Source organism: Mauremys mutica, chromosome 4 (genome assembly GCF_020497125.1).
Source record: "Mauremys mutica isolate MM-2020 ecotype Southern chromosome 4, ASM2049712v1, whole genome shotgun sequence".
NCBI classification, from domain to species: Eukaryota; Metazoa; Chordata; order Testudines; family Geoemydidae; genus Mauremys; species Mauremys mutica.
The window spans coordinates 161,773,805-161,794,461 of record NC_059075.1 but is presented as its reverse complement, the minus strand read 5'-3'; the positions used below and the strand labels follow the sequence as shown (position 1 = coordinate 161,794,461).

The 20,657-nt window shown below is 63.5% G+C and overlaps 1 protein-coding gene across 5 annotated transcripts in view; it reads left to right on the top strand.

The window, feature by feature from the left end:
- LOC123369757 (histone-lysine N-methyltransferase SETD1A-like) overlaps positions 1 to 15,374 on the top strand; it is a 33,210-nt gene extending 17,836 nt beyond the window's left edge. For 4 of the 5 annotated variants that reach the window (XM_045015702.1, XM_045015704.1, XM_045015703.1 and 1 more), the window contains exons 7-20: positions 756 to 979; positions 1,957 to 3,034; positions 3,297 to 4,163; positions 4,743 to 4,919; positions 6,232 to 6,319; positions 6,700 to 6,833; positions 7,102 to 7,183; positions 8,083 to 8,343; positions 8,821 to 10,137; positions 10,588 to 10,757; positions 11,129 to 11,239; positions 11,681 to 11,800; positions 12,086 to 12,223; positions 13,931 to 15,374. In XM_045015702.1, the coding sequence (XP_044871637.1) occupies positions 756 to 979; positions 1,957 to 3,034; positions 3,297 to 4,163; positions 4,743 to 4,919; positions 6,232 to 6,319; positions 6,700 to 6,833; positions 7,102 to 7,183; positions 8,083 to 8,343; positions 8,821 to 10,137; positions 10,588 to 10,757; positions 11,129 to 11,239; positions 11,681 to 11,800; positions 12,086 to 12,223; positions 13,931 to 14,104 (4,941 nt within the window). In that variant the 3' untranslated portion in view covers positions 14,105 to 15,374. The remainder of the gene's footprint in view (positions 1 to 755; positions 980 to 1,956; positions 3,035 to 3,296; positions 4,164 to 4,742; positions 4,920 to 6,231; positions 6,320 to 6,699; positions 6,834 to 7,101; positions 7,184 to 8,082; positions 8,344 to 8,820; positions 10,138 to 10,587; positions 10,758 to 11,128; positions 11,240 to 11,680; positions 11,801 to 12,085; positions 12,224 to 13,930) is intronic. The other variant, XM_045015705.1, reaches the window with a different exon arrangement.
- Positions 15,375 to 20,657: the final 5,283 nt, after the last annotated feature.

Here is a 20,657-nt window from a genome sequence, read left to right as displayed (position 1 = left end):
AGAGGTGGCTGCATCTGAGTACCTGGCAAGCCATCCCTGTGCAGTGCTGTGTGTGGCTGTTCCCCAGCTGCCCCGCCCCAGAGGTGGCTGCATCTCAGAGCCGGGCGAGCCGCCCCCATGCGGTGTCGCTGCGTGGCGATTCCCAGCTGCCCCGCCCCAGAGGTGGCTGCATCTCAGAGCCGGGCGAGCCGCCCCCATGCGGTGTCGCTGCGTGGCGATTCCCAGCTGCCCCGCCCCAGAGGTGGCTGCATCTCAGAGCCGGGTGAGCCGTCTCCATGCGGTGTCGCTGCGTGGCGATTCCCAGCTGCCCCGCCCCAGAGGTGGCTGCATCTCAGAGCCGGGCAAGCCGCCCCCATGCGGTGTCGCTGCGTGGCGATTCCCAGCTGCCCCGCCCCAGAGGTGGCTGCATCTCAGAGCCGGGCGAGCCGCCCCCATGCGGTGTCGCTGCGTGGCGATTCCCAGCTGCCCCGCCCCAGAGGTGGCTGCATCTCAGAGCCGGGCGAGCCGCCCCCATGCGGTGTCGCTGCGTGGCGATTCCCAGCTGCCCCGCCCCAGAGGTGGCTGCATCTCAGAGCCGGGCGAGCCGCCCCCATGCGGTGTCGCTGCGTGGCGATTCCCAGCTGCCCCGCCCCAGAGGTGGCTGCATCTCAGAGCCGGGTGAGCCGTCCCCATGCGGTGTCGCTGCGTGGCGATTCCCAGCTGCCCCGCCCCAGAGGTACCAGATGTCTTTAAACTTCTCTTCCTTCCTCTTGTAGTCAGAGTCCCGACGGCGCCAGTCCACCGACTCCTCCTACTCAGGCAGCACTGTGGGTTCGACGCCCGGCAATGGGACCCCTTGCTCTCAGGACACCCCATACTCCAGTGCTCGCCAGGATACCCCCTCGTTCTATGGTCAGTTTACCCCCCAGTCGTCCCAGGGGACCCCGCACACCCCCCGAGGAGGAACGCCGTATTCCCAAGACTCGGCCTACTCCAGCAGGTACCTGCTCTGCACTCTCTGCTGGACCCGGGCACTGGCGCTCACGCCAGGCAGCTGGGCTGGAGCTGCGGCAGGGAGCAGGGTGGGCGCTTTCCCCGGCAGTCAGTTCTGGCCCCAGTGCCCCAGTGTGGCGCTAGGGGGCGCTGTGCTGCAGGGAGCAGGGCAGGGCCTCAGTAGGGGGCGCTATCCCCTGGGAGTCAGGGCTGGCCCCCGTGCGGCGCTCGGGGGCGCTGTGTTGTAGGGCAGGGTGCAGTCTTCCCGGCCCCAGTGCAGCGCTAGGGGGCTCTGTGCTGCGAGGCGGGGCCTCAGTAGGGGCCGCTCTCGCCTGGCAGCCAAGACTGGCCCCAGTGCGGCACTAGGGGGCGCTGGGATCAGCAGGGGGCGCTCTCACCTGGCAGTTTGGGCTGGCCCCAGTGCGGCGCTAGGGGGCGCTGTGCTGCGGTGCAGGGCCTCAGTAGATGCCACTCTCCCCTGGCAGGAAGGGCTGGCCCCGGTGCGGCGCTAGGGGGCGCTGTGCTGCAGGGAGCTGGGATCAGCAGGGGGCGCTCTCCCCTGGTAGTTTGGGCTGGCCCCAGCACGGCACTAGGGGGCGCTGTGCTGCAGGGAGCAGGGCAGGGCCTCAGTAAGGGGTGCTCTCCCCTGGCCCCGGTGCGGCGCTAGGGGGCGCTGTGCTGCGGGGCAGGGCCTCAGTAGATGCTGCTCTCCCCTGGCAGTAAGGGCTGGCCCCGGTGCGGCACTAGGGGGCGCTGTGCTGCGAGGCGGGGTCTCAGTAGATGCCGCTCTCCCCTGGCAGTAAGGGCTGGCCTCAGTATGTCAGTGCTGGATGAGCCAGCCCTGTGCGGCGTTGTGTGTGGCTGTGATCCAGCTGCCCCACCCCAGCAGTGGTTGCAGCTCAGCGCGAGCGGCGGTGGGTCTAACAGCTGTTCCTGCGGTGCCCGGATTTCACTGCCCGTGTCTCCCCCGCCCCCGTCTCCTAGGCAAGGCACGCCCAGCTACTCCAGCTATCACCCGGAGCCGACCTCCTACAAGTCCCGCAGGCATGAGAACAGCTACCCGGAGTCGTACTCCCGCCGGCACTACTCCTCCTCCTCCTCCTCCTCCTCTTCCTCCACGGCTGCCGCCGCCGCCGCTGCCCCCTCCTCCTCGCACTACCGCCCCAGCGACCCCCACTACTCGCCCTACAGCCAGCAGTTCGAGGGGGCAGGCGGGCGCTACCAGCGCCGCCACTCCTCCGAGGGACGCTCGTCCTCCCACCACTCCTCCTCTTCCTCCGCCCACCGCTCCCACCAAAGAGAGGACTCCAGTTACCACTCTCGGCACCGGGAGCGCCCCCAGCGGGACGATCCCACCCCTGCTCCCTCCTCCTCCTCCTCCTCCTCCTCCTCTTCCTCTTCTTCCTCCTCCTCCTCTTCCTCCTCCTCCTCCTCCTCCGCTTCCACCACGGCAGCTGCTTACCCCGTGGCTCCCGCCACGCCGGATGCGACGCTCTTCCAGAACAGCCACAGCTTTGGCCAGCAAGCGGAGCCCTTCGCAGCCCCCGGTGCCATCTACCCTCCCTACCCGGCCCCCCCCGAGCCCTTCCCGCTGCCCCCGGAGCCACACCCCTGTGACCAGGATTACCGGCTGCTGCCCACGGCCGAGACCTTCGCTGCCAACTCCCTGCCCCCCACGGAGTTTCTGGCTCAGGAAAGCAAGGAAGAGCCCAGCCCTGCGGCTGCCAGCACCGACGATCAGGCCCAATCGCCGGCCCCCCAGGCCTCGCCGGCCCGTTTGGGCTCCCCGGCGCCAGAGACCACCAATGAGAGCGTCCCGTTTGCCCAGCACAGCAGCCTGGACTCGCGCATCGAGATGCTGCTGAAGGAGCAAAGATCCAAGTTCTCCTTCCTCAATTCAGACACGGAGGAAGAGGAGGAGGAAGGGGGCAAGGCGGGGGCCAAGGGGGCAGAACCGCATGGGCCCTGCACCCCGCCCCCACCCCTGCCCACCAGCTTTGAGGATGTGGTGCCAGCTCCGGACGCCGGGGTAGAGTCGCCCAAGGCCAACGGGCAGGACAGGGTGAGATGCTGCTCCTGGGGGCTGGGAGGTCAGGACTCCAGGGTTCTATCAGCAGTTGTGGGAGGGGGGTGGGATCCAGTGGATTAGAGCAGGGGGGCTGGGAGCCAGGACTTGTGGGGATGATGTGGGTTTGGAGAGGGAGGGGAAGGGTTGGGCTTGCTGGGGGAGGAGACGGTGGGGGTGGGAGTGCTGGGGGTCAGGGTAGGGCGGGGCCTGTTGCTGGAACAGCGGGGGCGTGTCCTAACCCCGCCTCCTTCCCCAGGCCTCCCAGCAGTCATCGGGCGAGGACATGGAGATCTCGGAGGAGGAGGCGGAGGAGGAGCCCGCGGGGTCAGCGCCGGCCGATCCACACTTCCCGGTGTTGCCTGCAGGCCTTGGCCACCTGCCGCTGGCTGTCTCGGCCTTCGCCCACCCGCCGGAGCCACCCTCTGCCTACCCACTGCAGCCCCTCATGTCAGTGTCCCTGCCCCACCTGACAGGCGAGGCCGACTACTCCCAGGCCCCGCCGCCCCACCACCTGCAGGCGCCGGGCCTCCCGGACTACGGGGCGCAGGCCGGCGCCGCGGGCACAGGACCTGGGGCGGCTGCTCCCCCCCACATCTATGACTTCGTTAACTCCCTGGAGCTGATGAACCGGCTGGGCAACCAGTGGGGTGGGATGCCCATGTCCTTCCAGATGCAGACCCAGATGCTGAGCCGGCTGCACCAGCTGCGCCAGGGCAAGGGGCAGTACGAAGAGCCCTTCCCCTACCACCAGGAGGCAGCGTTCGCCAGCCACCCGCTCTACGGGCACTACCTGCTGGATCAGGACAGCCGCCACTTCCCGAGAGACCAGCTTTTCCTGCAGCAGCCGGCCAGCACCGAGGAGCCCCCGCCCGGCTCGGAGCAGCCCCCGCCTCCACCGCCCCCCTCACAACCGCAGCGGCTGCTGGACTACCGGGCAGCGACGTGGGGCTACCAGGAGGAGGCGCCCTGCGACCCACATGCCTCCACTGTGGACAGCGTCCTGGCCACCCTGACGCAGGAGATGAAGAGCATCATGCAGCGTGACCTCAACCGCAAGATGGTGGAGAACGTGGCCTTCAGCACCTTCGACAAGTGGTGGGAGCGCAAGGAGCAGAAGGCCAAGGTGAGAGCGCGGGAGCTGTGGGGCCTCCCCCAACCTCCAGCCCCAATATCTGCCCCTCCCCACCAACCCTTTGGGACCCCCCCCCCCCGCCAGCCTGCTGGTGTTGGAGGATTGTGCCCCTCCAACCCCGCAGCCATGGGCCCCTCCAGCCCTTTTAGCTCCCCCCCACTTCCCCATGTCCCCACCGCTCACTGCGGCAAGCCGCGGCTTGGCCCCGTTCCTGACTCAGGCCCTGGCGAAGGTGGGGGTGGGTTCCATGTGTCGGAGTTGGGGCTGGAAGTCAGGACGTGCCTGGGTTCTGTTCCACCCTTGGGAGGGCAGTGGGGTCTGGTGGGTTAGAGCTGGGAGTGAGAGTTGGGAGCCAGGACTCCTGGGTTCCCTTCCCAGTTCTGGGAGGGCAGTGGGGTCTAGTGGGTTAGAGCGGGGGGGGGGGGGGGCTGGAAGCCAGGACTCCTGGGTTCAGTGTGCGCTCCCCCAGCCTGTGCCGTTCCCAAGGCAGAACTCAGCCCCCCACCCCCGACATGGGGCCTTGTCACGGTGGCTCTCGGCAGAGTTACTCATAGGGTCTCCTGCCTTCAGCCCTTCCAGAACGCGGCCAAGCAGCAGGCCAAGGAGGAGGAGAAGGAGAAAACCAAACTCAAAGATCCGGCCCTGCTGTCCTTGGTCGACTGGGCCAAGAGCGGCGGCACCGTGAGCCTCGAGGGCTTCAGCTTCGGAACCGGCCTCCGTGGGGCGCTCAGGCTCCCGTCCTTCAAGGTGAATGCGCCTGGACTGCCTGGGAATGGACGTGGGCCTTTCCCCTTTGGGGGACGCCGGCTCCGCTCCGGTCCCAGGGCGTGGGACTGGCTGGCTCAGGGGGGCGGGGAATGGACATGGGCCTTTCCCCTTTGGGGGACGCCGGCTCCGCTCCGGTCCCAGGGCGTGGGACTGGCTGGCTCAGGGGGGCGGGGAATGGACATGGGGCCTTTCCCCTTTGGGGGACGCCGGCTCCGCTATGGTCCCAGGGCGTGGGAGTGGCTGGCTCGGGGGCGGGGAATGGACATGGGGCCTTTCCCCTTTGGGGGACGCCGGCTCCGCTCCGGTCCCAGGGCGTGGGACTGGCTGGCTCAGGGGGGCGGGGAATGGACATGGGGCCTTTCCCCTTTGGGGGACGCCGGCTCCGCTACGGTCCCAGGGCGTGGGAGTGGCTGGCTCGGGGGCGGGGAATGGACATGGGGCCTTTCCCCTTTGGGGGACGCCGGCTCCGCTCCGGTCCCAGGGCGTGGGAGTGGCTGGCTCGGGGGCGGGGAATGGACATGGGGCCTTTCCCCTTTGGGGGACGCTGGCTCCGCTCCGGTCCCAGGGCGTGGGACTGGCTGGCTCAGGGGTGTGGGGAATGGACGTGGGCCTTTCCCCTTTGGGGGACGCCGGCTCCGCTCCGGTCCCAGGGCGTGGGACTGGCTGGCTCAGGGGCGTGGGGAATGGACATGGGGCCTTTCCCCTTTGGGGGACGCCGGCTCTGCTCCGGTCCCAGGGCGTGGGACTGGCTGGCTCAGGGGGGCGGGGAATGGACGTGGGCCTTTCCCCTTTGGGGGGCGCCGGCTCCGCTCCGGTCCCAGGGCGTGGGACTGGCTGGCTCAGGGGGGCGGGGAATGGACATGGGCCTTTCCCCTTTGGGGGACGCCGGCTCCTCTCCGGTCCCAGGGCGTGGGACTGGCTGGCTCAGGGGGGCGGGGAATGGACGTGGGCCTTTCCCCTTTGGGGGGCGCCGGCTCCTCTCCGGTCCCAGGGCGTGGGACTGGCTGGCTCAGGGGGGCGGGGAATGGACATGGGCCTTTCCCCTTTGGGGGTTGCTGGCTCTGCTCCGGTCCCAGGGCGTGGGACTGGCTGGCTCAGGGGGGGATGGGGAATGGACATGGGGCCTTTCCCCTTTGGGGGACGCTGGCTCTGCTCCGGTCCCAGGGCGTGGGACTGGCTGGCTCGGGCGCGGGGAATGGACATGGGGCCTTTCCCCTTTGGAGAACACGGCTCTTAGCCTGTCAACTCCCCAAGCTGCTCCTATCCCTGGCAGCCACTGTGCTCTTTGCAGGTGAAAAGGAAAGAGCCTTCTGAGATCTCGGAGAGCAGTGAAGAGGCGCGACCCCGGCCTTCCACTCCCGCAGAGGAGGAGGAGGATGGTGAGCAGTGGCTGGGAGTTCAATCCCGGCCCTGGGAGGGGAGTGGCGGTTTTGTGGGTGAGAGCGGGGAGGCTGGGAACCAGGACTCCTGGGTTCTGTCCCCCTCTGGAACGGGAGTGGGGTCTGGTGGGTTAGAGCAGGGGGGCTTTGAGCCAGGACTCCTGGATTCTGTCCCTGGTGCTGGGAGGGGAGTGGGGGCTGGTGGGTTAGAGCAGGGGGGGCTGGGAGCCAGGACTCCTGGGATCTCTCCCCGGCTCTGGGAGGGGAGTGGGGGCTGGTGGATTGGAGAAATAGTGGGGGGAGTGGGGGGCGCAGCCTGGCTGGCAGCCAAGACTCCTGGTTTCATCTCCCTGCGTAAATCCCTCCCTTGCCCCTCACAGACAAGGAGGCAGCTCAAGGCCCAAAGGGATCCAAGCGGGAGGAAGAGTGGATCAAGGGGCCGGGCAAGCGCCGGAAGCTCTTCTGCCTGGACAGCGAAGGGGAAGAGACCTCTGAAGAGTCGTCCTCGGAGAAGGTGAGAGCAGCCAGCGCTTCTAGCCCATCGCCAGCAGTCTGGTCCCCGGCAGAGGGGGAGGCACCCTGTCAGGGCCCATCCGCTGTGCATGCAATCCCTTCCCTCTCTGCCTGCCTCAGTTTCCCCTCCCCATTTGAAGACTTCATCTCCCAGGTAAGTTGAGGGTGGTTTGCCTGGGGATCAGGGAGAGCCCGGAAAGGTAGAAGATTCTCCCAGCCTTTCCAGACCCCAAGAGTTCTCTCCATGTACCCTATTTCATCCTGTCAAGGAGGAGGACGAGGACGAGCAGGAGGACGAGGAGGAGGAAGAGGAGGATGCAGCGCACAGCGACAAGGAAGAGGAATCAGAAGGTAAAAGAACTGGGATGTTCCCCATCGTTGCCACCAGGGGGCGCTGTGCTGCAGGGAGCACGGTGGGGGCTCGGCAGGGGCACTCTCCGCTGGCAGGCAGGGCTGGCTCTGTGGCACCAGGGGGCGCTGTGCTGCAGGGAGCACGGTGGGGGCTCGGCAGGGGCACTCTCCGCTGGCAGGCAGGGCTGGCTCTGTGGCACTAGGGGGCGCTGTGCTGCAGGGAGCACGGTGGGGGCTCGGCAGGGGGCGCTCTCCGCTGGCAGGCAGGGCTGGCTCTGTGGCACTAGGGGGCGCTGTGCTGCAGGGAGCACGGTGGGGGCTCAGCAGGGGCGCTCTCCGCTGGCAGGCAGGGCTGGCGCTGTGGCACTAGGGGGCGCTGTGCTGCATGCTGTTGGGTGTGGGTTCGGCAGGGGGCGCTCAACCCTGGCAGTCAGTGCTGGCCCCGGTGCCCAGTATTACCAGCACATAAAGAGCGGCAGGTGAGGCAGAAACCAGGCCTCTGACGTTGGATGGTTATCAAAAGTCCTGGCTCCCCTTCAGCAAGAGTCAGAGCATGAACCCCGGTGTTCTGGCCAGATCCCCTTACTGTGCTCTGGCTCCCTCCGTCCCCTCTGTGCATCCAGCCCAGTGCAGGAGTCTCCATCGCCTCCCCCCGAAAGACTGCATGTTTGTGTGGGGCTGTTACCCAGCTGCCCCTCGACACTGGGCGAGCCGTTCCCAGGTGGTATCACTGTTCCTCAGCTGCCCCACCCCAGAGCTGGCTGCGTCACAGTGCCAGGCAAGCCATCCCTGTGCAGAGTCATTGTGCGGCTGTTCCCAGCTGCCCCGCCCCAGAGGTAGCTGCATCTCAGCAATAGCTTGCTAGACAGTGGGGACTGAGCTGCCCTTGCTTTGCCTAGAAGCAGCAGAGAGCGAGGACTCCTCTGTATACTCCCTCTACGAGGAATCGGACGAGGACAGCGACAGCGCTTCGGACTCTGAGAGCAGCTCGTCCTCTTCCTCCTCCTCCTCGGACGAAGCTGAGAGCGTGGAGGGGACGGCTGAGGACACCATGGACGAGTCCACCATGGACAGCTGCCCCGTGGAGCCAGCAGGGAAGGAGAGCAAAGTAGAGTCCTTGGCGGGCACGGAACTGGAGAAGGTCAAAGAGGCCACGCTAGGTACGTAGCCAATTACGTCCATCACCTCAGGAAGGGCAGGATCGTCCCCAGCCGTCTGCTCCCTGGCAGAGCTGGAGATGCCCCATCTGGGCCCATCTTGCCCGTGCCCACCCGGGGCAGGATCGTCCCCAGCCGCCTGCTCCCTGGCAGAGCTGGAGATGCCCCATCTGGGCCCATCTCGCCCGTGCCCACCCGGGGCAGGATCGTCCCCAGCCGTCTGCTCCCTGGCAGAGCTGGAGATGCCCCATCTAGCAGGAGCGGAGGGTTGTTGGAGGTCGGGGATCTCGTGCCATGTGTCAGGGCCCAAGGGCAGCGGGATGGGGGCGAGCTGACAAAGGCTCTTCTGGCTGAGGCCTGTGGTGGGGGGCAGTGAAGGGGGCGCAGTAGGGGCCAGGCCAGGAGGCAGTGAGGGGCCCTGGGTTCCGTCTTGGTGTGTGGTTGGGGGTCTCTAACCCCCTGTGATCTCCCTCCTCACAGAGCCCACAGCGGAGCAGAAAGCCGCCCCCCAAGAGGAGCGTGAGGCTGAGCTGGCTCCCCGCCCCTCCTCGCCCATCCCCCTCCTGCCGCCTCCCAAGAAGCGCCGGAAAACAGTCTCCTTCTCAGCCCCCGGCGAGGAGGAGGGGGCCAAGACGGGGGCAGAGAAGGTGGCCGAAGCAGCCCCGTCCCCCCTTCCCCTTCCGCCCCCGCCCCCTGCCGAGGAGCTAGCGCCTCCTGCAGTAGTGCCTGTGGAACCTGCCGCGCCGATGCCCCAAGTGCCCTTAGCGCAGGACACACCCCGCCCTGCCACGCCGCCCCCTGCCCCCAAGCCTCCCGTCAGTGGGGGGCGTAAGCGGGAGCCCCCCAAAGCCAGCCAAAGAACCATCAGCAACCTGCCGGCCGACCACGCCTCACTGGTGAAGTGCTGGGCCGAGGAGCCGCCCGCCGGCAGCGGACGCCGTCGCTCCCGTTCCCGCTCCTCAGAGCCCCCACGGCCCCTAGCCAGCGGGGAGGCCGAGCGGCTGCGGCTCCGGGAGCAGCTGGGCGCCTCGTCCCTCCTGGAGCTGGCAAACCAGCCTGAGGCGGGCGGCGTGGACCTAGCCGTGCTGGCAGACATCGCCCTGAAGATGCCCATTGGCCGCGCCAAAGAGGAGGCCGAGGATTCGGAGGGCACGGAGACGTCAGATGAGGCGGAAGAGCAGTCGCCCCCCCGGGCCCTGCCTGCACCCCGAGATAACAGCATCCTCCTGGAGCACAACTATGCCATGGCGGTGAGAGCGGCGCCGCCAGCTCCCCGGAGAGCAGCCAAGGCCGAGGAGGAGGCCCCGGGCCCAGCTGAGCTGCTGCGGGTGGATCTCTTTGGCGGGCACGTCGGGGAGGTGCTGGAGGCGCCGGAGGAGGTGGTGGCGGAGGCCAGCGAGGCCAAGGCTGAGCCAGAGGTGGGCGCCCTCCTGGCACTGGCGGGGGAGGAGCGGGCCAGGAGGAAGCGACACCGAGACAAGGAGGAGGCACCGGACTCCCCGGCCTCGGAGCCCTGCCCCTCAGAGAGCGAGGAGGAGGAGGAGGAGAGCGAGGACGCCGACGCCGGCGAGACGCGCCGGCGGACGCTGCGCTCCCATTCGCACAAGCCCTGGCCCCAGCCCCTCCCCTCCTTTGAGACCCGCAGCGAGTTCGAGCAGATGACCATCCTCTACGACATCTGGAACTCGGGCCTGGACGTGGAGGACATGCACTACCTGAAACTCACCTACGAGCGCCTGCTGCAGGAGGACAACAGCACCGACTGGCTCAACGACACCCACTGGGTGCACCACACCAATATCCTTGCTGTGGAGCCTCGGGGGGTATTGGCTCCCATCCCACCCCAGGTGGGGCCGGGGAGGCTGGCAACGGGACATGGGACCTTTCCCCCCTAGGGGGGTGCTGGGTCCCATCCCGTCCGGGACGGGGCTGGCTAGTTCAGAGGTGGGGAAGGTGAGAGGGGGCCTTTCCCCTGTAGGGGGCGCTGGCTCCAATCTGGCCCCAGAAGTTTAGTAGTCAGCTGAATGGCTGGTGTCCTACAGAACATGAGATTGTGGGATCTGTACCCCGTGGCCTGCGTGGTGGGCATCCCTGTCTGCCCCTGTTGGCACAGCCTGACGCAAGTGTGCCCCCGGCTGCCACCCTAGAGAGGCTGAAAGGCCCACGGATCCTGTCCCCTGGAGGGGATGAGGGGTCTGGGCACGTTGGTCTCTCCCAGCCGTCCTTTTCCTTAGCCCCTGCCTCCACTCACCAACATCGCCAACCCCAAGCGGAAGCGGAAGTCGTCGGACCTGCGGGAGCACCAGACTGGCTGTGCCCGCAGCGAAGGCTACTACCCCATCAGCAAAAAGGAGAAGGACAAATATCTCGATGTGTGTCCCGTGACGGCGCAGGAGCTGGAGGTGATGGACACCCAGGTATCAGGAGCGTCTCCGGCAGCCTGAGCCCCTGGCAGAGATGGAGATGCCCCGGGGGGCCCATCTCACCATCCCCCCCGGGGCAGGATTGTCCCTGACTGCCTGTTCCCCGGCAGAAATGGTGATGCCCCAGTCGGGCCCATCTCATGTGTCCCCACCCAGGGCACGTCATCCCCAACAGCCTGTTCCCCTGGCAGAGGTGGAGATGCCCCAGCCGGGCCCATCTTGCCTGTCCCCACCCAGGGCTGAATCATCCCAAACCGCCTGTCCCCCTTGCAGACATGGAGAGGGGGTGGGGGCATTTCAGTGGTCGGTGACGTGACCCCTTTTGGGGGACAGATGCTCTAACCCCCCCTCCTGCCGTCTCCCAGGGCACCAACCGCATCCTGTCGGAGCGGAGGTCGGAGCAGCGGCGCCTGCTCAGCGCCATCGGCTCCTCCGCCATCCTGGACAGTGACTTGCTGAAGCTCAATCAGCTCAAGGTGCGTGCTCAGCGCTGCGGCTCCTTGGTGTGGCACGTGCGGCAGGACCAGCTTCCCTGGCTACAGAAGGGCAGAGAATGTCCTGGGAGGCACTAGGACAGGGGTTCTCAAACTGGGGGTCGGGACCCCTCGGGGTCACGAGGTTATTACCGGGGGGGGTGTCACGAGCTGCCAGCCTCCACCCCAAACCCAGCTTTGCCTCCAGCATTTATAATGGTGTTAAATATATAAAAAGGGTTTTTAATTTATATGGGGGGTCGCACTCAGAGACTTGCTGTGGGAAAGGGGTCACCAGTACAAAAGTTTGAGAGCTGCTCCACTAGGGGGCGCTGTGCTGCAGGCTGCGGGGCAGGAGCTCGGGGCAGGGGCACGGCTGCCCCCTAAGGCCAGTGTGTCCCGGTCACACCAGCACTGTAACCCGCCTGTGCCCCCTCACTCCAGTTCCGTAAGAAGAAGCTGCGGTTTGGCCGGAGCCGTATCCACGAGTGGGGCCTGTTCGCCATGGAGCCGATCGCTGCGGATGAGATGGTGATTGAGTATGTGGGGCAGAACATCCGGCAGGTGAGTCCGGGGGTGCGGCAGTGGCACTGCCCCAGTGATGCCAGGCTGTGTGTGTGTGTGTGTGGGGGGGGAATTGACAAGGGTCAGTCCCCCAGTTGCCTGACCCCACAGGTGGCTGCGTCTCAGCACTGGGTGAGCCATCTGTGTGCCGTGTCGCTGTGCGGCTGGTCTCCAGCTGCCCCGCCCCAGAGCTGGCTGCAGTTCAGCGTCAGGCAGGCCGTTGGGGTGCAGCTGTTCCCGCGGGGCAGTGTCTCGGTGTCTTCACCGCTCTCCCCCTGCCCGCAGGTGGTGGCCGACATGCGGGAGAAGCGCTACGTGCAGGAGGGCATCGGCAGCAGCTACCTGTTCCGTGTCGACCACGACACCATCATCGACGCCACCAAGTGCGGCAACCTGGCCCGCTTCATCAACCACTGCTGCACGGTGAGGGGGCGGGGCTGCTGGCTTCTCGCCCGGGTGGGGGGCGCCTGGGGGTCGGTGAGGGGGCGGGGCTGCTGGCTTCTCGCCCGGGGGGGGGGCCCCAGGGGGGTCGGTGAGGGGGCGGGGCTGCTGGCTTCTCGCCCGGGTGGGGGGCGCCGGGGGGTCCGGGGGGGGGCGGGGCAGCTGGCTTATCGCCCGGGTGGGGGGCGCCTGGGGGTCGGTGAGGGGGCGGGGCTGCTGGCTTCTCGCCCGGGGGGGGGGCGCCTGTGGGCTCAGGGAGGGGGACAGTACTGCTGGCTTCTCACCCGGGGGGGCGCCTGTGGGCTCCGGGAGGGGGACAGTACTGCTGGCTTCTCACCCGGGGGGGCGCCTGTGGCTCAGGGAGGGGGCGGGGCTGCTGGCTTCTCACCGGGGGGGGCGCCTGTGGCTCAGGGAGGGAGACAGAGCTCCTGGCTTCTCACCCGGGGGGGCGCCCGTGGCTCAGGGAGGGGGACAGTACTGCTGGCTTCTCACCCGGGGGGGCGCCTGTGGGTCAGGGAGGGGGACAGAGCTGCTGGCTTCTCACCTGGGGGGGCGCCTGTGGCTCAGGGAGGGGGACAGTACTGCTGGCTTCTCACCCGGGGGGGCGCCTGTGGGTCAGGGAGGGGGACAGAGCTGCTGGCTTCTCACCTGGGGGGGCGCCTGTGGCTCAGGGAGGGGGACAGAGCTCCTGGCTTCTCACCCGGGGGGGCGCCCGTGGCTCAGGGAGGGGCCTCAGCACCGATTGCGTTGGGGGGAGGGCATCTGTGCTACAGGCTGTTCCTCATCCCCTCCCTCTACAGCAGGGGTCCCCAACCCCTGGTCCGCGGCCCGGCCTCTTACAAACCGGGCCGCGAACCGACCCAGTGGACCTCCCGCAGGCGTGCCTGCGGGAGGTCTACCCGAGCCACGGGACGAGCGCTCCCTCCGCAGTCATGCCTGCAGGAGGTCCGCTGCTCCCGGGGCTCCGGTGGACCTCCTGCCGGCATGACTGCGGACGGTTCGCTGGTCGCGCGGCTCAGCTGGACCGCCCGCAGGCACGCCTGCGGGAGGTCCACCGGCTCCGGTTGAGCTGCCGCAGGCGTCCCTGCGGGCGGTCCAGCTGAGCCGCGCGACCAGCGAACCGTCCGCAGTCATGCCTGCGGCAGCTCAACCGGAGCCGGTGGACCTCCCGCAGGCACGCCTGCGGGCGGTCCAGCTGAGCCGCGGGACGAGCGCTCCCTCTGCCGGTCCCTGGTCCTGAAAAGGTTGGGGACCCCTGCTCTACAGCCAGGCCCGGCTCAGGTGGCTTCATGAGCGTCTGTGCACACGGCGCCCTGGGTGGGGGTCGGAGCCACTGGGCCGGGCTGCTCTGTCCCTGGATCTGTTCATTCATCCACCCGTCCCTCCCTCCCAGCTCTGTGTCCGTCTGTCCCTCCGTCTCGGTCCGTCGCTCTGTCAGCCTGGGCCACCCAGCTTATATGGCCCCGCGTTCCAGCCGGGGGAGCCACGGCCCGGAGAGGTGCAGCGACTCTGCGTTCACACGGAGTCAGTGGCAGAGTCTCCTGGGTCCCTCCCCTCCGTAGCTTGTGTACCTATGAGAGCGGGGCAGGAGAGCGCTGTGGGTGGGCTCTCCACAGCCCCCCGGGAGGGCCCATCCAACAGGGGGTGGATACCGTGGCTGTCGCTCACCCCACTCCCTGTATCCCTCAGCCCAACTGCTATGCCAAAGTGATCACCATCGAGGCTCAGAAGAAGATCGTCATCTATTCCAAGCAGCCCATCGGCGTCAACGAGGAGATCACCTACGACTACAAGTTCCCCATCGAGGAGAACAAGATTCCCTGCCTGTGCGGCACAGAGAACTGCCGCGGCACCCTGAACTGAGACCGTATTTATTGTGTTCCCTGCCCCTCCTTCGGCGCCTGGTCACGGGGCCCACGGCCAGTCGTTCTCTGCCGGGATCCGCCCTCCGCCCGGGGAAGCCAGGTCCGGATTCAGGTTGCCTTTAGGGACCCCCGCCCCCATGCAGACTGGCTCCAGAGCCAGCCTTGACGACGTTTTGGCATGAGCTGAGTTGGAAGCAGCTTTGCCCAGGCAAGACTCGTTCCTTCCCCACCCACGACTCCCAGCATGCAGCTCTGCTTCAGCCCGGGGGGGCTTGACCCAAATCCCCAGGATGCTTTGGGGGCAGCGGAGCAGAGTGCATGCTGGGAGTGGAGTTGCCCTCTTTCCACCACAGTTGGGAGTTTTGCTTTGCATTTATATTCCCTGCCTCTGAAGAGGAATTCGGTTCCTTGCGTGCAGGAGCCCTCCCTTCTCCCCTGTCCTCCTGCTTGATGGACACCTGTCGCCACCCGGTTGTCAGGGGAAGGGAGCTGAGCATGGTGGGAAATGCCTTGGGCTTGCCATTGCTGTGACCATAGTACGCAAGCAGCGGAAAGCGCCGGCAATGTCTCTAACCACCCAAGGGGTCGGAGTCCAAAGCATTAGAGCCTGAAGCAGACTCTCCCTGTCCCTCCATCTGTTTGTCCCTGCTGCTCTTCCCACCCGCGCCAGGTAGCTCCCGAGCGCCCTCGACGGCGGGGGAGGATCTGTTTAGGATGGTCGGGTTTTTACTGTTCTGTTCCCCCCTCATCAGTTTTGTAACAGGTGCCACTCCTGATTCACTCCACTATGAACACAGCCTCCACCCTTTGATTACAGTGCCTCGCAAAGTCCCGCGTCCCTTTAGCTTTAATGCCCTGATACATCTGTGGAGAAATCTTTCCCTCTGGACAAAACAAAACAATACCCAGTCCCCTCTCAAATATAACAGAACCAATCAGATCACTTTATCCTGCTGCCAATCAGTGTGTGCCCCTCCCTCCCCCCCAACATATTAAAAATAAAAACACAAATAGATAATAATAAAGGGGCTGGATTCTCCTCTCGCTCACCCCGGTGTCGCTCGGGCAGAGCGTATCTCCAGCGTAAGCCGAGACCAGAATCAAGACCCCCTGTTAATTTTTCTTTAGGAGAAGAAAGTTGTGTATATATTCCAGATGGACTGGCTGTTTCTTGTAGAAACACACAAAAGTAATTGGTATGTAAATATTCTTTTTGTTATTTTTTCCCCCCTCTTCCGACTAAAAAAGAAAGAAATGGTTGTAAATAAGCTATCTCGCCCCAGTTTAATTTCCTTCGATGCGAAGTTTGCTTTGTTATCCCTGGGGTGAACAGAAAGCCCTTTATGGATGGGCACTGGAGAAAATACAGTTTGTTGAGTTGCTTTTTTTAACGGGAGTCGGTTCTGAGAGACGGGAAAACAGGAAATCTGGCTTGTGGATATGGAGCCAATCTTGCCCCAACTTTTGTGGTGTCGTTCGCGAGTCTCAACCTGACGCTGGTTGGGATTATGGCTTTGTTTTCAAAAGATGAACGCTCCTCCCCGGCGGATTTGGTCAAGGTGGCTGGACTGTCTGGGGTCCAATCTATGAGATGTTGATTTGCCTTCAACTCTGTTTTTTGGATGGGATTCTGTTTGGGAAGGCAGTTAAATTCCTGTCCCTGTTTCTGAGCTTTGGGCTGGTCTGTGCTAAAGCGTAAATCACCAAATCTTGTTTGTTGTTGCATCTGCCTTTTCGAGGTTTGGGTTTTCCACACCTACAGTTCCATCCCCAAATTCGCTTCTCGTTTAGTTTTGCGTTCACCTCAGATTATCCATGTATCCATCCGCAAATTCTCTTCTCTCATCCACAGGGCCGATCTAGATGCCAATGCATTGCCCTTCCTATACGGGACTCCGAGGTGTAAAGCCAGAGCTGAGATCGACAGCCAAATTGTCACCCTTAGCGCTGTTCTCCTTTGCCAGCCAAGTATCCGCTTTTCCAAAATGGCTAGTGATTTTTGGGGTGGCTAGCTCGAGATTCCACACAAATATCTGGCTTCCAGGGGGCAGATAGTCAGTATTTCCTGAAAGTCAGGCCCCTTTCAGGTGTCGGTGTGAGCACCCCAGAAATAGCAGTGTCTGAAGAATCAAGGCCGTTCTTTCCTCAAGTCTGCTTCAAAAGCTTTTTGTCTTGAGCTCAAATCTTTCTCCTGGTGACCGTCAGAAGAAGGCCTCAACATCTCATGAGATTGAACCGCCGAACCTTGGCTGTTGGAAACCTTCCTGGCTTTGATTGGAAACTGCTTTGCCTCTGCCATCATATCGCCGTGCTGGGAAAACACAGCTGTCAGTCTGACAGCGGCTGTCTCTGTCCCCCGGAGAGTTCTTAGCAAATGAAATTGAACTGGGTAACGGTTCATCTGAGATGGGCAGTGGGAGAATCTTGGAGTAAATCCAGAGTGACTCCACTGGGTTCTGCAGGGCTATGGCCAAATTCTGATCCCAGTTACACTAGTCTGAACCTGGAGAGACTCCATTAAAGTCACTCCAGATTTCCTCTGGTGTAACCAACTTTTGTTGCAATCAGTGGAATCGATTGCAGATTCGCACTGGCATCAACAGATTCACTCTGGATTTACTCCTGGAGCCGAATCTGCCCCTTCCTGTAGAGCAACATTTGTGTCCAATTTATTTCTTGCTGAATCATAACTGAGTGTGTGTCGTGTCCAAACTCCACCCTGTGCACGGTGAAGACATCTAAACCTGCCGTTCCCCCTGCAACTCGCCAAATAGAAATACACCAGCCAAGGGCTATAGACTCGAACCTCTTAACCCACTGAAACTGGCAGTTTCCTCGGTGTATTGTTTAATTCAACTTTAATACAGTGCACAACTTTTCCTCCCCGTGAGATCATCTTGGACATCAATTTTCCCTCTCGGGCGCATAGGCGGCTAGAAGGAGGAAAGGCCTGTTTTTAAAACGTTACACTCAAGCTCCAGTGAAACTCACGTCCCTGATGTGTCTCTAAGCCAGGAAGAAATCTCTGTAGCACCTGCAATACGGGGCATTTAACATGTGCCTAACAACTCAGAACTCCCCCAATTTGAAGCTGGTTTACCGACTTAAACCCGCCAGCCCCTTGTTTGGTTTTTTTTTAACTGTTTCTGTCTGCAATGGTTTGCAACTTGCCTCATTTTCTCAGCATTGATTTTAATCTCTGGGCTTGCTTCTGGCGTTTGGTGTCGGAGCAAATGTTTTTTGCCACTCCGGCTCCGCACAGGTGTGGGGAGAATGGGGACCTCCTGTCAGCTCAGAAAGCAAGATTTCAGGCCCTTGCTCTGGGATATGCATATTAGCCAAGGCTTTTAGGCGAGTCTCTCAAACTTTCTGAAGCTGCCATGGTCACTTCGAGACGCACAGGATTTAGAGACAGGTCCTGATTCTTGACGGTATATAGACGTCTAATTCCATTGACTTGGGTGGGTGTGGGCCACAGCTCCTGTTTCTCGTTGGATCTCAGCGATCCCTGCATCTTTCCAAAGCAGACCACGAGATTGAGATTCAGTGATAAATGGGAGTGGGGTTTCTAAATCGCCCTGGTTGGAAAGGCAGCCCCGGCGATGGGGAGTAGGCTTTTGAAAAATCACAACTCCACCGTTTGCTCCACAGCTCATCCAGGAGGGAGAAAATCAATTTCAAACCCCATCCACTATGGGGAATATCTGCCCATTCCGATCTGTGATGGGCATGAATCACCCTGGCATCTGACCCCACCAACTGATTTTTTTCTGTTTTTTTTTAGTCATCACCTCTTCTTGATTTAATTCAAAGCCACAAACTCATCCCCTCTTAACTCCCCAGACATCCCCCATGAATGGCAAGCGATGCCAGCCCATCTGACGGACTTTGATTTAAGAGTCAGCCAGGCCTGTGTCTTGTCTGCATCCCAATGTGTCAGACCTCGCCCGTTTCCGTTGGAACTCGCCCACCTTGCGTTCGGCAATCACGTTAAGTAGGTCTCTTGTCTGAGATCTCTTTCCCTTCTGCCTTTGAGGGTTTGGCTCTGCTGGGTATGGGAGGCTTGGGATCTCTCTTCTCCCGTCTCAGCTGAACCGTCGCTTTCTTGGAAATAAACCCCAAAGAAGGAATCCTCCAGGCGGGGGCACAGAGAGTAGCCAGAACTGGACATGGATGCAAAGCAGTTTCCTTCTGAGCCGAGAGAAACCAGATCAGAAACTCAGATGGGAGAAAAGATCCCCCCCTACCTCGGTAGCGGACAAAACCCCACTCAGAACCGACTCCCAGCGCTCTAGGGTAGGTCAAAAAACACTCCCCAAAAGGTTCCCCCTCTCTCGGGGGGTGTTGTTAAAGATCTCTCCAGCTGGGGGAGCTGAACGAGCGTGTTGGGCTCAGAGCGTGAAGAAAACACACATTCCCCTACCCCTCCTTCACCAAAGTCCGAGCGATCTCCCTCCGCTCTCTTTAATTTACTGTCCTCGGTTTCCTACTGTACATATGTTAATACGTTGTGGATTCAATACTTGGTGCCAGACAAGCACATTTTTATAAATGTCATTAAACTTTTATTGTAAAAAAAAAAAAAAAAAAAAAAATACAGCCCCCAAAGGGGGGTTATTTATATTTTTTCTTAGCCTGGTTGTGGGTCTCAGGTTTTCGTGTGTGTCTCTCTCGCCCCTGCCATCTGTGAGAGAGAGAGCGAGACTGTGTGTGATTGGCTGTTCTTCCAATCTCGACCCAGGATTGGCTGGCTCAGGGGTGGGGAATGGGACATGGGGCAGGAGGGAGCGAACTTTTTGGCCCGAGGGCGGCGTTGGGTTTTGGAAATTGTACGGAGGGCGGGTTAGGGGAGGGGGTCGTGGCCTGGTCCCCCCCCCCTCCCTAACCACCCCCAGACCCTCCTCGCCCCATCAAACCCCATCTCTCATTCCTGAGCCCCCCCCCGGGACCCCTGCCCCATCCAACCATCCCTTCTCCCTGTCCCCTGACTGCCCCCCAGAGCCTCTGCTCCCTGCCACCCCTCCTTCCTGACTGGGACCCCTGCCCCCATTCAACCCCCATTCCCCACCCCGACCCGTATCCACACCCCTGCCCCCTGAGCACCACCCCGAACTCCCCTGCTCTGTGCCCCCTTACCGTGCTGCCCAGAGTTTGCCCACCCCTGCTCTAGGGGGCGCCGGCCTCGATCCAGCCCCAGGCCAGGAGACTGGCTTGCTCGGGGTGGGGAATGGGACATGGGGACTTTCCCCTCTAGGGGGCACCAGCTCCAATCCAGCCCCAGGCTGGGGGACTGGCTGGGCCTGGGGGGTGGGGAATGGGACAGGGACCTTCCCCCCCTAGGGGGCGCTGGCTCTGATCTGGCACAAGCGCTCATGCCCGATACCCGCCCACGCCCGGCTGGGGGCAGACAACCAGCCGTTTGCAAGCGAAAGTGGCGCAGTGTGTGAAAGAGGAACCCCGGGGTCTGGTTACCGGCTCCTTGCGTCACCTCCTGCTGGGGAGCAGCGCAGGCCGGTAAGGTAAAAATCCAGCCGGCTCTGCCCTGGGCGGGCTCGGAGACCCCCGTGTGGCTGGAGCTGGGGGGCAGCGAGGGGGTGAATCCCTGCTGGAAGGGGTGCTGCCACCAACGAATAGCCTCCTAGCGGGGGGGGGGGGGGGGCTGGGAGCCAGGACACCTGGGTTCTATCCCCAGCTCTGGGAGGGGAGGGGGTCTAGTGGTTAGAGTTGGGGGGGGCTGGGAGCCAGGACTCCTGGGTTCTATCCCCAGCTCTGGGAGGGGAGGGGGTCTAGTGGGTTAAAGCAGGGGGGGCTGGGAGCCAGGACACCTGGGTTCTATCCCCAGCTCTGGGAGGGGAGGGGGTCTAGTGGGTTAGAGCAGGGGGGGCTGGGAGCCAGGACTCCTGGGTTCTTCCTCCCCTCCCTACACTTAACCCCACTCAGCCCCCCCCCCTTTATTTTAAATCCCGTTAAGTGCCACCGCTGGGCTGCTGCGCATTGGCCACAAGGGGGCGCTCGGTGCATTTCTAGGAACCTCTGGGGCAGGTGGGGGAAGGAGGGGGGCGCAGCCGCCCCCCCCCCCCCGCCCCAGATCCGGTGAGGTGCTGGGAATGGGGAAGTGGTTCTGCAGAGCGGAAAAAGGACCTGTCAGTCACGGGGCCGAAAGAGGTAGTGGGGGGGGGGGGGGGACAGGCGATCCCAGCCTGGAACTTGAATGGGTCCGGTTGCCCCGGCACGTGGTGTTTCCCCCCCCCCAGCCTGTGCACCCCCCCCCCAGCCTGTGCACCCCACATGGGGCAAGAGACCTTCCCCCTCCAGGGGGCGGGCTCGGGGAGTGGGGCCTGGGACACGGGGGCCCTGCCCCACTAGGGGGTGGCGGCTCGGCGGGGGTGCCCTGGGGGGGGTCTTGCTGCCTCCCCCCGTCCCCGCCCCGGGACTGAAATCGCTTCGAGGTGGGAGATGCTGGGGCTGCCCCGTGAGCACTTACAGAATCCAGGGAGAAAGGGGAATAGAACCCAGGAGTCCTGGCTCCCTCCCCCCACCCCTCCGCGCCT